Here is a 17,144-nt window from a genome sequence, read left to right on the forward strand (position 1 = left end):
TAGAATTTAATAAATTCCTACTTTTCAGCCAAAAAGCCTGTAGAAGAATCAGAAGAAAAGAAAGCAGCTCAGTCAAAGAAGAAGATCAAAGAATTAAGAGTTTTGGATGGAAAATCTGCACAAAATTTATGTAAGTGGTGTGAAGGGCATTAGGTCACTGTCTAAGTAGCATCTGCACCTCATTGTTCATAAATTCATTTTTTATTTACATGTGCAATTGCTTTCTCTAGAAACTGCTAATTTGAGCATGAGTCTTTAATTCAGAGGTGTTTAAATACACATTCTGAATTTGCTGTATAACTTGAGAAACATGAAAAAAAGTAACACAGAAAAATGAAAAATGAGGCCATTCCTAATTGTTCCTCCTTCTCAGAGCAAGGAAGACATGGAGGTTCAAGGGAAGATATTGCCAGATAGGCCACAGGGCAAGTCCAGCTGCTGGGAATGGAAACAGAACACCCACTTGGGTCATTTAACTTGTTCCTTTCCTCTTTAATTGTGGAGGGAAATCATTAAGATAGTATTGATAATTAAGAGTGGTAGAGTCTTCCATTTGAATCAGAAGCTCCATGAATGACACTAGTCCAGCTGTGCCCATGGCAAACAAGTGTGTAACCCAGATGTGGGCATTGTGCAGTAGCACATCCATGAGCAGAACATGAACCAGGACACAACTGATGGAAAATCTCAGATGTGATGCAGGATAATCAGCCATGGGAGTTAGGCTGAAGAGAAAACACTTTTTACAATGTTATGCTGGTCCATCTGTTAGGAATTCTTTGTAGTTTACTGAATGAGGCTCTCTTGAGATTTTAGAACATTCTGAGATCAAATTGCTTTGAGAACTCCACCTTTGAAGGGTTTGCATTATGTGTGTCTCTTGTATAAGTTCAGTTACCCTAAAAGTGGTGGAGTTAGGGCATTTTTCTTACTTTGCCCAGCTCTTCATTACCCCTGTGATGTGAATTTTTTTTTCTAGAATATCACATAAATATAATTTACTGAATTGTATGTGCAGTACAGCTATTCATGCATGGTTATGGAAGAAATAATAATAATAGATGAAAATAATGTATTATTGGCTGAGTAGGTCTGCTTGAGTAGGAATGCAGATGTCATTCATGAAGATAAAACTTTATTGGAAAGTAACATTGCTAGGGAGCAACTGAGGCTGATTGAAAAGTTAAAATTGTTGTCATAGTTCCATTTCTTAGAAAGGAAATTAATTCCAAGTCAAACTGCAGTAGTGTGCCTATGTAGCATTTGTTTATATGGGAGACTTAGCTGTGAAACACAATTGAGATGGAGATCTGATTTTTCAGTTGTTAGAAATGGTTTGCCTTTGTATATTGATCTTTTCTGACTTTTTTGATTCTAATGATGTATTTCTGAATTTCAGCAATATTTTTGGGTTCCTTCCGTTTGCCTTACGAAGAAATAAAAAATATCATTTTAGAGGTGGATGAGGAGAAGCTGAGTGAATCCTTGATTCAGGTATGTGAAAATCCCTCTGCTTTTGTTGTAGCTCATTTTCCACATAAAGATGGCAGGAAGGAGTAAGAAGTGAAGAGTAAGACAGGATATCAGTTGTGTTTCATTGATGTCACTTCTGCTTTTGAATGTGGTCACATGGAGCACTAAAACTGCCTTCCAAAGACACTGTTAGCAAAGAATTCCTTGGAATTCCCCCTTGCAAAAGGAAACCTTTGAGAACTCTGACGTTTCAGCTTTGCAGACAAGCTGGAGGTGATTCAGGCTGGTGCATAATGAAGTTTCAGGTGGTTTCTTGTGGCTGCAGCTCTGCTCCAGCTCTGCCTCTCTACTGAGAGATAAAACTCCCAGAGTGGTTCAGGATGCTGCTGCAACTCCAAACCTGTCTGCAAATCAAACCTCCAAGCTCTCAGGTGCTTTGGTATCGTTTGGAGCCCCCAATCTCTCAGCTGCAGAGTAGGAAGGATGGGATAGGATGGGATAGGATGGGATAGAGCTGCTGTGCCTCCCTCTGGGAGCAGAGAGGAGCGTTCACCTGTGTCTGAGCTGTGCCATTCCACCAGAGCAGCATGGAAACCCTCAACTGGTGCTGTTTTATTTCACATCATGCACAGGTTCAGGTTCCTGACCCTTTCATCCTTCCCTGTCTCCTGTTTGCACCTCCGTCCCCTTCCCCCAAGGTTTTCCAAATTCATTTCTTCCTCCTTTTTTGGACCTGCAGAATGGTTATTCTGCTCTAAACTGAGTTGCTTCAGTATTTGAAAATAAGTGCAAAGCCTTAATTTTATTGAGGACTTGGTTTATTGATCAGAGATGCCAGATCAGGTGATTAAGAAACCTTCAGGTTTAGTAAAATCAAAAATCAAGGGTGGGAACAACCCCACCTTGGATAGCTGAAGTGCAGAGTAGCTTCATATTGATCTCCTCTTCTACAAATGCATTATTGTTTGGATTTCAACTTGTGTGTGTGAAAATATTATACATTAAGTGCAATCTACACTTTCAAAAATGCAATATTTAATGCATTATTTAAAAAATACCATATATTAAATGTAAATCTACACTTTCACTGAGTATTTCTTAAAATATACTATTACTCTGTCTTAATATAAACACTTTAAATACTTACCATATTTATATTTTGACACCTCAAGATACAATAACCCACAATTTTTTTTGGGGACATGGATAAATCTGAAAGCAAATTAAACTTTTTCCTGAGTTCCTGTATATTTGCCATCCAAAAATCTGACAATTTCAAGATGCTGACTTTTTCTTTGTAAGGTATTTTTAAGTGTACTTTGTGGACAGATACTTTGAATGTCTAATGGATGTAATTTTTTTACTGCTTTTGTCATGTTCTACACAGATCAGTTATTTCTTGATTGATATTTAATGGGCAAGATGCAACCATTAGGGCAAAAGGAGATTGTAGAGAGACAAAACTCCTTGGTGCTGTCAGACCCTGAAAAATGATACTCTAACCTTTGAATCCATTCTTCAAATCAGAGACTGTGGCAGAGCAGCTGATGTCTGTATTAAATAATTACTGCTTTGATTTGATGTTTATATAATGTTAAATAAAATAAGTGTCCCGTAATTTCCTCGTGCATTTCCATGTTGTGGTATTTTAAGTGTGTTATTTTTAATATCTTAGCTAGTTGAATGGAGCACATTTGATATAATGCCTTGTTTGTTTTAGAACCTGGTGAAGAATCTTCCTGAGCAGAAAGAACTCAATGCCTTAGCTGAATTAAAGGATGAATATAATGATCTTGCTGAGCCAGAGCAGTTTGGAGTTGTGGTATGTATTGGTGCAAAGATTAACTGCAGAGTTCCATTCTGGCACATAATAAAAAACAAATTTAGGGATAAAATCTCTTTTTGCAAGACCTGCAGTGGAAAATGTTACCCTTTCCTGGTAAATAGTAATAAAAACTCTCTTTAAGGTGTATTAGTGAGGTTCCAAGCAGTGATCCAGGTGATCTTCAGGGTCCTTTCCAGTGTGAACCCCTCTGATTCTGTGCTCTGGGTGTTTATCTAAAGGAATTCCAGCAGAGCATTAAAAGCAGCAAACACTCCTGTGCCCAGACCACATCTTTGGTCTACCTGTCTTGCCTTGAATATTTACTAAACAGTTCTGAACTCTGCCTTCCAGCAGAGAAATTTGCCCCATGGCATTGACAACTCTGATAATTTTGTTTTGTTTCAACACCTGTAAACAGCTGAAAGAGTTAATATGTCCCTATCCATGTTTTATATGGATGTGTGCATGCCCTGATAAAAATCTGTATTTATACAGACACAGAGCAGCAAAGTGGCTGAGGAGAGGTGGGGTTTGTGTCAGAACTGAACCTGTGCCCTGTCCTGCTCCTGGCAGGAAATTCCAGCGTTTCCAGAAATCACTGAATCCTGCTGGTGGCACACTGAGCTCCTCAGTTCTGTGCCAGCCCTTGGAAATCAATTCTGGTCTTCCAAAGACCTCAGAAGTCTTTAGGCAAATGAGCTCCTGTTTTCACTTCCCTTCCTGAGCTGAGAGATGAAAATGATGATGAGAGCCCCTGGAACGTGCTCAGGATTTCTCCCCAACTCCACAGGAGCCGTGTTTGCTCTTGCTGCATTTCTCAGGCATTATGTACATTAAAATGCATTAAAACAGAAATAGAGGCCTCTTAAAAGAGTTGTTTTTTTGGTTTTTTTTACTAAAAAGCTCTGATTTGAGCATAATTTGGCTTCAGAAGTGCCTTTTGAGTGGGGTTTTTTTTTTTACATTATTTTTTGGTTGAGGAAGTAACAGAATGTGATTTGTCCTAATGAGATTTTTGGAGAGGGTTTAGAAAATGAAAGATATCAGTGGCTTCTTTTGAAAAACTTTAGCCTGTTGATTTCCTTTTCTTTTTTTTTTAATAAATGGCATAAAGTTCCAAAAATATTTTTTTTCCAAAGAAAGATGAGGAATCTGGGTAGGAGTGGGATCCATTAGTTAGCCTTACTGCAAGAAGTTCCATTTATTGATCAGTAACAATCTAAAAATCTCTATAAATACATATTTGCTACTTTCTTTGAGCAATAATAGCATGCACAGAATATAAACATATAAATGTATTATGTGTTTAAACAGACCAAAACTTATTTATGGATATATTATGTGTGTGTATAGAGGTATTGTGATATATATATAATATATATAGATATTGTAATAATACTATGAAATGTAAATATATTAATTATAATTAATATAGTTAATATATTCTATTCTATAATTCTGTTTTATAACAATAATGAATAATTTAATAATAATTTATAATAGTAATATTCTATTTTATAATAATAGATTCTATTTTGTAATAATATAATAACTGTTGTGATATAATGTTTTATTATAATACTATATAATATTTTATATTTACCCCTATTTCTGGGTATTCCCCCTGCCTGAATCTGTCAGACAAAGTGAGCAATTCCTTGGCTTTAGTGCAGGGAGAATTTCTGCAGTGTGCTGGAGGGAAAGGCACAGTGGAAGCTGCCAAGGTGCAGGGATGAGGACAAGGGAAGCCTCTGATTTTGGGAATTCTGTATTTTGCTGCTGTGAATTCTGCAGTGCTTCACCCTGGTCTTGGCTTGGATCCTTTCTGCTCCCTCCTCCTGCCACACATTCCCTGTTCCAAACATCACCCTGCCTTGTCCCACACCAGTTCTGCTTTGGGTGCTGCTGTTCTGCCTTGCCTTTTCCTTCATTTACTGCAAATCCATGAAAATTCCCTGAATTCCCAGCAGTGCCAGCCTGGCCCTGCTCACTGTCCCAGGGATTTGTGTTCCTGAGGAAACACTGGAGGAAAGCTGAGAGAGTTTCCAAGTGTTTAATGCAACGTTAATTAGCAAAAACTGCTTAATCAAACATCTCCAAATGGTGCTGTTTGCCTCATGAAGGAACCAAGTTTCCTGAAGCTTGTTTGCTTATTCAGCTTTACCATCTGCTTTAATAAAAACCAGTATTTTATTTCTAGAGGCCTCTGACTGCATTGCTGCTGCTAAAATGCTGAGTTTGTTTCTGGTTCTGATATCATTGAGCTGTCCATTAAACTGGAAGAAATGCAGCTGAACTTGAAATATTAACTGAAGTTCTTTTTTCCAATGTGTCAAATCAGTTTTGGAGTTTCCCATTAATAATAATCTTGACCTTGACTTTAGGAATAGCAGACAGAGGAAATATTATTTAAAGTGTGTCCCCCTTATTATTATGTAAATTTAGGTGTGTTAATTATTAAGATATGCTAATTGGAGAATCACTTGGCCCATCAAATTTAATAAAGGTTGGAGTAAGTTGCTTAAAATTTGTGTAGAAAAACCATACTTAGTAAATGATTAACTTTACTTGAAGGGACCAATTAACTTAATATTCAGCTGATATGTAAATGTAAATTAGGACTGCATTTTCATTTAGATGAAATGTTAAAATCAATTATATATTCTAATTAGTTATTGGACCTTTTTGAAGTTATATCCTGGGATCAAAAAAGGCAACACAACTTCTTATAAAGGAAGTTTTGCATTGATGGTGAAGTAGAGCAGGAAGAACAGATTAACTGAAGGAGCTGTGGAACATTCACCCAGCCAGGCAGAATCTGATCTGAATTCCACTTGCAAACCTTGTGTTCAAGAGTTAATTTTTTGATGCTGTGGGAACAGCTGCAGCTTCAGTAAAGAGTTGCATTTCCACTTCAGTGCCAGTTGAAGATTTTTGGTGCTACAAAAGCAGAAATTTGACTGAAGAGTTGTGTGAACTTGCATATTCTGTCCCTTTTCTCCCTGTGTGCCCAGACCAGCTGTCAGGAGCACTCCTGGCTGGGAGGCAGAGCTGTGCAAGTTTATTGCACCTCCATTGTTTAGAGTCATTCAGTCTTTTAAATTGAATTTATTGGCTGCTTGTTTGGCCTCATTGTAATTTTGTGAGCTGCTGCAGAATTAATCTTCCTAGAAGGTTTCCAGGGAAAAAAAGGCAACTTTAATATAGCACAGGTAAGAGGCTAAGTTGTCCTAGTAAGTTGACAAATTTTTATTAGAGGAATGTCAGCTTTTTCTTAGGAAGTGAGGCAAATTTAATTGTGCTTTTTGCCTTTCTCCAGTAGCCTTTGATGCTCATTTTAATACAGGGCTTGAGAATTGAATGATGATAATAAAGTATAAAGAAGTGAATAAAGAACTTGATTAGGTGGAGAGTTCAGACAAGACCTTTATGAGAGCCCAGAAGGGGAAATAATGACAGGCAGCCCAGCACTGACAGTCAGCTGGAAAAGAAATTTCCATTTTCTTATTTCTTTCACTTTTGCAGTGGAAGCCAGTGCTTGCTGTTCCATGTTTAAATGTTTTATTTCTCAGGCCTTTAACACTAATTTTATTTAGAGGCATAAAGAATTTGGGTTTTCTGTGTGAATGTAAGCTTTGCTCCTTACCAAATTCTATGAGATTGCTCAAAATTCAGTGTGTGATCACTCTTTCTCTGCCACTGGACATGTGGGTATAGAAACAGATCCACAAAAGGGGAAACCAGGGCAGGAGGAGCTAAAATTGCATTTGTAACCATCTTCTACTGATTCCTAAAGGGCATTATGTGTATAAAAATGTTCTGGCTTTTAAGGAAACATCCCACATGAAACAGCTCTTAGGAAATTATCAGGACAGCCTTAAAATATTATGTAGGTCAGGGAATGCAATTAAAATTTACTGCTGGGTTGGTGGTCAAAAGCTAATAAATGCTCAGTGTTCCATGGCAGTACACAGTGGAGAAAGGAGAAAGGACACCTCTCTGAAGTTCAAGGATTATCCTTCACAAATGTTTATGTCACACTCTCCTGTGGGCTTGTACATGTTCTGTTGCACTCTGCTTTTGGGATCTAAAGCTTTCAACAACTTTTTTTTCTGTGTTATTTTGAGTAAAAACAGCAATTGGAGATTGTTCTACAAAAGTTAAAGCAAATTATGTGATTAATTTTAATTTCCATCTACTGCAGATTAGTCTAAGTAGATCCTTTCAAGGCAGATGTTTTCAGTATGATATTTCTGAAATACAGAATGATTAGAAGAATAATGTTTCAAGACTTTCAACAATTTTGGCTTATAGAGGCTCAGAGAGAAATTTGTGACAATGGAGATTTATAAAAAAAGATCACTAGTTCTGCTGAAATGCTTCTTTTCTGATCCTTTCCTCTTCCTTGTTCCAGCCTGATCATAGGAATTGTTTGAGACCATCTGGAGTGCCTTCATGTTTATGTTCATTTAGAATGAATTCATTATTATTCAGGCCACTCAAGTCCTTCCTGTGCAAGTCACTGCTGCTGCTGCTGCTGGCTGCTGGGAGATGGCACCAGCAGAAAAATCGTGGTTCCTCAAAGGACCATGGTCAAATTTTGGCCAACAGGGACAGGAGCACATCAAAATCTTCCTATTTTGATAGACAAGATCTGTGATTTGTCACATGGCAAAACTTCAGGAGCACCACTGGTGCTGAATGCACTGGGGAAGAAATCTTTCTGTATTCTACTAAGTGAAATGAGATAGATGTGGAACATAATCATTCTTGCAATTAAATTAAAAATTTCAAGAGGTTTAAAAATGCTCAGTACATCTTTTTTTCACCCTCATTTAAATTTCTCTTGTGAATTACGGTGTGCTAAGTGGGAGGAAATAACTCTGATCACTTGTGCAAGATACAGAAGACATGGCCATATTTTGTTACTTAGCCTGCTGAATTCGGTCCTGGGGATTTCAATTAATGAACCAGCACTGTAGATTATTTTCAGTAGCTCTGTCATTTGCTGTGTTACAATGTCAGCATTTATAACCTGCCATTTTTTCTGCCAGGTGTCTGTAACACACAGGTGGAGGGATCCTGGTGGCACAGCCTGAGCGGGGTTGTGATGCTTTGTTTGACCCCAGGGTGCAAAAGGCAAACGAGAAGGGACTCAAGTTTTATTCAGCAACAAGCAGCAATGCTTTATTGAGTGCCAGCAACTCAGTTTGTGATAGAGGGGAGAGGGAGAGAGATAAAGGAAACAAAATAAAAGAAGGGAGAGAGAGACAATGGGGGAATAGCCACCAACAGATGGGACGTCATCCTCGGGTCATCTGTTGATGCCTTCCTTCCTGGGGAGAGAGAGATCTCAAAAGTCTCTTCAGAGATAATAATTTTATAGTTCTTATCCAAGGGGAGTGGAGGTTTATGGTCTATTGTGTTCAGAGGCTTGTGGCTTCAAGAATCAGGTGCAGAGAGTACAGCTCTTCCACCCCTGTACCTGCAGTGTACTGTGACAGTCCAGCACACACCTGTGCACACCTGTACACACCTGTGCACACCTGTACACACCTGTACACACCCCCTTGGCAAGCATCCACCTTGGCCAGACCAGCAGCTCCTGTCCAAAGTGAGAGGTGAGGTCCTGGGCTCTCAGGGTTTCCAGTCATTTCCATGAGGATTGTGAGGCAGATCAGGCGATCTTCAGCCCCACCCTCACACCTGGAAATGCAAGAGAGGCAGTGGAAGCATGCAGCAGCTGTAACTTGGTGTCTGCCCAGCCTGGGGCTGTCAGTGCAGGCTGTTCTCACAAATCACCAGGTTGTTTTGTGTCTGACTGTGCAGATGAGCTCGGTGAAGATGCTGCGCGCGCGGCTCAACGGGATCCTGTTCCGGCTGATGTTCGAGGAGCACGTCAACAACATCAAGCCTGACATCATGGCAGTGACCCTGGCCTGCGAGGAGCTCAAGAAGAGTGAGAGCTTCAGCAAGCTCCTGGAGCTGGTGCTCTTCCTGGGCAACTACATGAACTCTGGCTCCAGGAACGCGCAGTCCCTGGGCTTCAACATCAGCTTCCTCTGCAAGGTAGGAGCTGTGCAACCCCAAGGGCACCAGGGCAGGCAGTGCCCAGGGCAGGCAGTGCCCAGGGCAGGGAGAGCAGAGGGGTTCACTGCCTGCACTCTGGGTGTCCTGATGGGCAGGGAGATGGGTGAGCATTCCAGGGGTCATCTGAACATGAATTTATTTTGTGCTCCTAAGGAAGCTATTTCAGCCTCTGCAGAATTTAGGAGCCTTTGTTTTGCATTTTGTTATTATAACTCTTTTTTTACACCAGTGACTATCATTTAGAGGACTTCCTGCCCATGATAAGACAGTTTTATTATTTTTTGAGTCAGCTGTCAGCAGGGTGGGAGATGCCTGTGTACACATTTCCATGATGAAGAATCCTAAGGTCATGAATTCACTTTTCAATGACCAGAGTTTTGTATTGACTTTTTTTTTTTGCTTGTTTCTTGAGCAATCTTAAAATTAATTGTCTGTTTACTGGATGCAGTGCTTACATTATACAGTCTGAAAAAAAGAGAAGGAAAAAGGCAAGTATTGATCTGGGATAGATGTTTGGTTTTGGAAAATAAATGTTTTTACAACCAAGCTGATCATTTCATACACAGAGATCTGGTTTTGTTACAACTTTTAATAAAACATAAAGAAAAGAAAGCACAACTCCAGTCTGGACTGAGCTAGAAGGCTAATGACTGAATAGTAATTGCAAATCCTTAAAAACAGATTATCTCTCTGGATGTTATATTGCAGTGTATGATGTTATTGAAGATAGAAATGATTTGTAAACAACCTTTGGCAGAAGGCAGAGAACTTAATTTTGTTCAAATGAGAGACATCAGCATCAGAATTCCTGGGATGTATCAAGACTGGCAAGTGAGAGCACTTATTGCTGTGCCTGCAGCAGAGCATCTTCATTGCCTGAGCATGGAAAGCTCTGTAAAAAATAGAAATATGGCAGGAAATGTGCTCAGGCTGAGGGAAGCTGCTCTAGCAGTGCACTGAGGGGGAATTTGCAGTGCTTGTTGAATGTCCAAAGGATCCAGCTGCTTCCTGAACCCCCAGTGCAGCAGGAGCCCCCTCAGGAGCTCCAAAATTCTGCTGGGTGGGAATGGAGCTGAAAGGAGAGAGGTTTGTTTTTGGGATGTGCAGGTCCAGCTGCTGTTGAATTAAAGTGAGAACCAACAGCCCAGCCCAATAAAGCTTCTGCAGCATTCTGGATCAATGTGTGCTTACCTGTTAAGTGCTGGGATGTTACTTTTTGTTCACAGTGCAAATAGAACAAGACAAGCTGTTTATCCACTCTGAGTATTACAGATGAGGGGACATTTATTGCCCAGCAGCCCTTGTTTTGGGGAGGGGGGACAGATTTCTAGGGTAGGAGAAGGTCTGTAATCTCATAAAAATCAATAGGGAGCCTTTTCATAGCTGTAATAAAGTGTCACTCAGTGATGGCTCGTCCATGAATTTCTGCTTGCATTGGCTGTCACATTTAACCCTCCCACCTGCAGCTGCATCCAGGAGTACCTGGGCAAACCCAGCTCATCCTGGTGTGGCTGGCATGGCTTCAATGCTTTACACTCTGAAAAGGGAACAGATTTGCTCTGGTGGTGTTTTTGTGGCTCCCAGAATTAAACACCTTACTCTGTGTCTCTTGGATTTGGGTCCTGCTGTGCTCTTGAATCCTTTCCCAAGCAATGGGTGTCTGCTATTGACCCTCCAATTGATGCTTCAGCATTCAGCTGGAGCTGCTTCCTGCACCCCTGCTGACCTGCCCATTTATTGAATTTCTTTTTAAACTAAACGTGTTTTTCCCAAATTCTGTCTCTTGGGCAAAGAAAGGCCATAGACTCCAAACCTGTGTTTTAAAATTTGAACAACACAGTGTTAAAAATTTATCCTGAATCATGGAATGATAGAATATCCTGAGTTGGAGGGGACCCAGGAGGTTCATCAAAGTCCAGCTCTTGGTTTGTAAGCACAACTTAATGGGCTCTTTTAGCTTTCCATCCCCTTGGCTGGAGTGTGCAGGGCAGCAGAAATCAGCTTGAGCCATTAGGTTCTTTACAAGCCAAGGAATGTTTTATCTGTTGGGCAAAATTACTGCCAGGAAAATACTGAATACAAAAGGTATTGCATTTATGTTCAATAAAAAATAAAATAATGGGTGGGTTATTGGAATATATTGAATATGAGTATGGGAGGTGCATGCAGACACAACCATGCTCCTGCCTTTCATTTCTGTGTTTGTATTTAAATAGCATGTGCTAAACTGCACTCAAACAGCACCCATCTTATTTTCCATTAAAAGAGTAGGCTTTGGACTTGATTTTTTAAGTACAGATATTGATTCTAAATATCAAGCAGACCTACATGTATCTACTGTGTTAAAAATAAAGATGAATATTGCAGAAACTTGTTTATGATTGGGCCAAAGAAATGAATTTTATACATTTGTTCAAGATCTAATAAATGTTTAGTACCAGGTGCTAATACTCACTCTTGTTATGATGTTGCTCTTGGTGGCAGAACATGTTCCTGTTGTAATTTGAAAGCAAAATAATTTTGTCCATTTAGAAAAAAAAGTGCTTTATCCACTTGATGATGTCAGAGAGCTCAAAGTCTGCAAATCCCACTACTGTTGTTCACAGACAAATTGAAATGCAATTTCTTTTTTCCATGCAGATGTTTAGCCAGTAAATCTACGATTTTTTTTCAAGTCAGAAGAACTTGTGTGTCTGTAACACATGAAAGCCCTTTAACTGTGTGCCATTACTGAGCATTGTTTAGTCTTTAATCGCTGAATTGGTATGAATTAAATTGCTTTCTTAATTGCCTAAATACCTTATATTTTTAAAAGCTTGTTTTTCCACTGCACTCATTTATTCCTAACAGGGTAATCCTTAAAGCTGAAAGGCCTCTATTAAATTGAACATCGATGGCAAGGCTGTCATGAGGATTATGGAATTAGAACTTGAAGTGATTTAGAGAATGAGAAAACAAATAGGAGATTTTACACACGCATTTATGTATTCTTCTTAAATAAATCCTTTATTTCATTTGTTGTGTATGTTGTAGCTTACTTCAGTGTAAGAACTGTACTAGATGAGTAAAATGCTGTTAAAACAATCCTTTCCAGATGTATTACTAATTCTCTGTCAAGTGGAGTGTGCTCCTCTCAAACTCCTACGTGCACCTCCTCTGTTGCCTTTGTGAACAAGAGATCTCTGCAGGATCCTCTGCTGATCTCCCATCAGCTCACACATTCCTTCTCCACATCTGCACAAAAATGGGCAAACTCAGAAATCTGGTCTTAAATTTGTTCTCTCATTCTCTTAAGTTCATGATGTTCCTTTGTCCAGACAGGTGCATGGCATTTAGCCATAAGAATTTTGGAAAAATGCCACTGGTCCTGTAGGCTAACAGTTAGTTCAGGTTTTTATTTTTATTTTTTTAACTAAAAAACCTCATTTCAGTAGTCCATGCACTCAGGCCAATGGACACCAGAGCCTTATCACTTCCAAGAGCCCTGATTTTTTTTTTTCCAGGCCACTGGCAAGTGCCTCTGCAGTGAAAAGAACAACAAAAATATTCATTTCCCCCTTACTGCCCATTGTGCACAGCTTTCCTGCAGCTTTTCACAAATACAACTGCATGCATTAAATTTCCTTTAGCTACAGTCAGGATTACCTTTGCTTTTTTTGTTATTCTGTATTCTAGTAAGGCAGGGGACATTTATTTTGTGACTCTATAGAATTGGTCTCCAAGTCTTTAGCCTAAAGCAGCATGGTTTAGATTTTACTCCAAGAAAATTTGTGGATTTACAGCAAGGAGTTACTTTAATTTGACTGGTCAAAATGTAAATTCTGACTGTTAGCATGAAGCCCAGCTATGCAGTATTTCAGGGATTTTTTTTGCGATTTGGCATTTATGGCATTGAAGGAATGTTCTAAGTTCAGTTCTGTTTAATCTCTGTTCACAGATATTTTTGATCTGGGGGATTCTGAACTGACAGTGCTAAAATGTCAGAACTTTATGGACTGTCTTCAGGTCTTGTTCCCATCAAAATTAATCATTCTTTCTTAAAATATGTCACAGGGTAGATTCCTTTGTAGTCCTAAATTATGAAGAATTCCAGAAATTTCATTTTTTAAAGAATCTGTTTATTTGCAGGCAACCCATGTAGGTAACATTTTACTAATGAGTTGAAGTCTGCAATATTCACTTTATTGAAACATTTTAAGAATTTTTCTTTCTTTGTTTTCTCCTGTGTTCACGTTTTAGATTCGAGATACGAAATCATCAGATCAGAAAACCACCCTGCTGCATTTCCTGGCAGAAATCTGTGAGGAGAATTACAGAGACATCTTAAAATTCCCAGATGAACTGCAGCATGTTGAGAGTGCAAGCAAAGGTAAGCAAACAGGCAGAGCACCTAAAGGTAACATTTGTTTGCTCTGACATTAAATACTTGCACCATTTCATTTGGGATTGTGGGATTATGTAACCTGTAAGCATTGCTAATCCATTGGATTGTGCCTTTCTGGTATTTATTGAGCTGAGAAACCAGGGGGGAAAAACAGCAATAGAGCAACTCCTTGTGTAGCAGGCTGTGACAATAACACAATTTATTTCAGTGAGGCTCAGGAGTTGTGTCAGCAGTGCAGGGATGATGCTGAGTGTCCCACCTGAGCTCTAAGGAGCCTTCACACACAGAGAATTCCTCCTGGCCACACCTGAGAGAACAACAAACATGCTCTGCAAAAATCCCAGGCTGCATGTGAATAGACACAGCTGAATTGTGCTGCCCAGACAACAATTAATGATGAATTTTGGTCAGAGCAGCCCAGGCTGGGGTGTGGGAGCTGGATGAGCACAGACTGTGCTGCTTGGCACACTTGTTGCTGAGTTTTGTGCTGAGGCAGAAGGAGGTGGTGGATGAAGATAACACAAACTTAATTTTCTCATTCAATCAGAAGATAAATATCTGGGTGAGCACCAGAATATGAAGGAAGAGGTGAGAGGTAGCTGGGTACACATTTCCAGCAGCTTGTCCAGGTTTTCTCCTGGAAGTTTTTGTCTCCTTTTCTGCAGTGTTATCAGTCAGAGTCTCTCTTGAGTGCAGTGATTAGCTGTTAGACAGATCCTCATTAATGAGGCCATCATTTGCTTTCAGTTTGTGTTCTTGTGCCTTCACTGTCTGCTGAGAGCAGAACTCCCTGGGGACCTGGGGAACAGTTCATCCATCAACCCAACCTTGCCATTGTTTCACCTCACATTTCTTCACACTTTGTGTCTGTCTCTATCATACTTTTATTTTCTGTTTCTCTAACTTTTCATGCACTTTCCCTGCTTTTTCCCTGCATATAACCTGTGTTTTATTTTGTGTTTGGCTGCAGGATGGTTCCTTGGCCTGAGTGCCTGCTCTGGGATTGTTGGGGTGTGTGTGCAGGCAGGAGCTGGGCTCAGTGATCCTTGTGAGCCCTTTCCAGCTCAGCAAACTCTGATTCTGTGGGATAACTTATTAATTAAGTGATTTATGCAAGTAGCAATTTGGTATCTTATCTAAATTCCAGAAGTGTTTTCTGCCACTTGATAATTCTTTTCTCAAGGTGACTTTTAATCTTTTTCTTCCTTTCTTTATAAAGTCTTCTGGTTTACCAGGCAGTTTTGATGATCTTTTATGAATTTTCTTCTGTGGCTGACACTTGACCTTGCAGCTTTGAGATTTTTATAGTTTGATTCAAAGCCTCTGATGTTCTGTAAGTTGACTTCAGGAATTAAACTGAGAGTCAGTAAAGTTTAGTTAAGCTGTAGCATCCTAAACAGAGAAAGCACATTAATGGGAGCAAAGCCTCTAATAACTCTGATGCTCAGCATACATATAAAAAAGATTTTATTGCAGATAAATTTGTCTCACTCTGTAAGATAAAAGCTGCATTTCCCATAAACAGCACTGACTTCTAGCAGAGCATAAATCACTGTTCATTTTTAATGACCAGAACTTTTCCTTCAGCCTTTCTTGCTTTCTGGAGCAAGGCAGATTTTTGGCAGAATAAATGGGATTTGTGCAAGTTGCTTCAAGTGTTCCCCATGGTTCTTCTGGGGTTTGTTAATTGTGATGTTCATCTGCTCTGGCTCACGTGGGGCTGCCTCTGTGGAGGAAGAGGAGGAGATTTGCACTTCCTATTTATTGTTTGGTGTTTATAAACCACTGCTTCTGGGGATGGGGAGTTGGGTTTATTCTTCCTGTGGGAACCTTCTTTTGGATATGAGGATGCTGGCATCAGTTCTTCCTAAAATAGGAAGAAATGTAGCAGCAAATATTATCTCTGCATGAGTTTTAAATAAGGAAATGTGAGCTAGGCAGGTGAGTGCCATTACCTGAGGTGGATGCTGGTACCTTTTAGTCAGGAGTAATTGGGATGTGCACAACCTTCCAAATGCTGCAACTTCTTTTCAATCTTGGCTGCATATTCTCAGTTCCATGTAAAGAAAAAAAAAATCCTGTTCAGCTTAATTTTCATATAGGAATAAAGAGCCAGCATCTGAAAAACTGCTGTGTTTTTTTTAACAAAGAGCAGATAAAGCCTAAAACTGGATTTTAATATGGAAGGGTCAATGGGATTAGGTGAACTGCCCATGGATGTACTAAAATCTTCAATAATCTGATATTAGGTATAATAAAATAGTTGATCTTTTTAAAGATGGAAGATCAACCTGCAGGTTTATGAAAAGTAAAAATAAATTAGGAAACAGTTTTATTCTGGAAAATACAAGCAAAGGGATTAACTATCCAGGGATCATTGGAACAGCATTTCTTCTTCCTGGAAGCAGACTGTGAAAGGAGAACCAATCAGAGCTCCCAAGGCTGTGACAAAGTGCATGCTTTGGTGGCTTTGGTGTCAGAGATTTTCTTTTCCCCCTTTTCCCCAGCACTTTCCTCCTGTCCCTTGGACCCAGCCCAGCCCTGTTCCTTCTCCTGTTACCCCACTTGCTGCTTTTCATGGTCTCTGCTCTCAGCACTTCATAATTACACCTTTTTATGAAATACCTGGAGAATTTCCATCCCATTCTGGGCTTCAGTCAAATTTCCAAACACAAACAACAGGTTCCTACAAGTCAGATATTTCTAAACAGCCACGAGGTTAAAAGTATAGCTTAGAATCACTCAGAAAATAAATATATTTTTAAACTTGAGGCTCTCTGAATGCCAAGCCTCTCAGAAATCAAAGTGAAATAGGTAACACATAAAATTAAGATGATTAAAATAAGTTAGCCATGCATTTTATAACAGCAACTTCATTTTAGATAATAAGAGCAGCAGTTTTACATCCCAGTTGATGATTTAAACATTGTGCCTGTAAATAATACAACATGAAAATAAACCATAGCTATGTTTTTATCTGTTGAATATCACATTCCTGATGTGGCTGTTACTGCTTGGCCTGCCAGCAGTGGCAGTCCCTGGGCTGTGCAGAGTCACAGCAAATTGAGGGATGTAGAATAGAAATATCTGTATTTTTTACTCTCTTTCAGTAATAACGAGGGCTTTTTTGAACACTTAACACACTGAATTTTTTGCCTGATATAAAGGTGTGCCCCTTCACAGTTCTTTTAAAGTGCTGTTGAAAGTAAAATCGAGTGAAAGGTGCCTTGTGGGGGTCAATTAGGTCTGTGCAGTGGACTGAAAAATACCAATAATGCCAGCACAGCTTTGTCACTCATGTGGACATGGGCATTTATTTCATTAATTTGCAAGCATATGGTTCTGATGGTTGAGGCATCTCTCTAGAAAGGC

The 17,144-nt window shown here is 39.4% G+C and overlaps 1 protein-coding gene across 3 annotated transcripts in view; it reads left to right on the plus strand.

Annotated features, from left to right (window-relative positions):
* Positions 1-17,144, plus strand: part of DIAPH2 (diaphanous related formin 2) — a 163,251-nt gene that overhangs the window by 56,095 nt on the left and 90,012 nt on the right. For all 3 annotated transcript variants that reach the window (XM_033072238.2, XM_033072239.2, XM_033072240.2), the window contains 5 exons: positions 29-130; positions 1,400-1,494; positions 3,194-3,295; positions 9,128-9,367; positions 13,628-13,757. In XM_033072238.2, coding sequence (XP_032928129.1) covers positions 29-130; positions 1,400-1,494; positions 3,194-3,295; positions 9,128-9,367; positions 13,628-13,757 — 669 coding nt within the window. The remainder of the gene's footprint in view (positions 1-28; positions 131-1,399; positions 1,495-3,193; positions 3,296-9,127; positions 9,368-13,627; positions 13,758-17,144) is intronic.

Source organism: Catharus ustulatus, chromosome 14, assembly GCF_009819885.2.
Source record: "Catharus ustulatus isolate bCatUst1 chromosome 14, bCatUst1.pri.v2, whole genome shotgun sequence".
NCBI classification, from domain to species: Eukaryota; Metazoa; Chordata; class Aves; order Passeriformes; family Turdidae; genus Catharus; species Catharus ustulatus.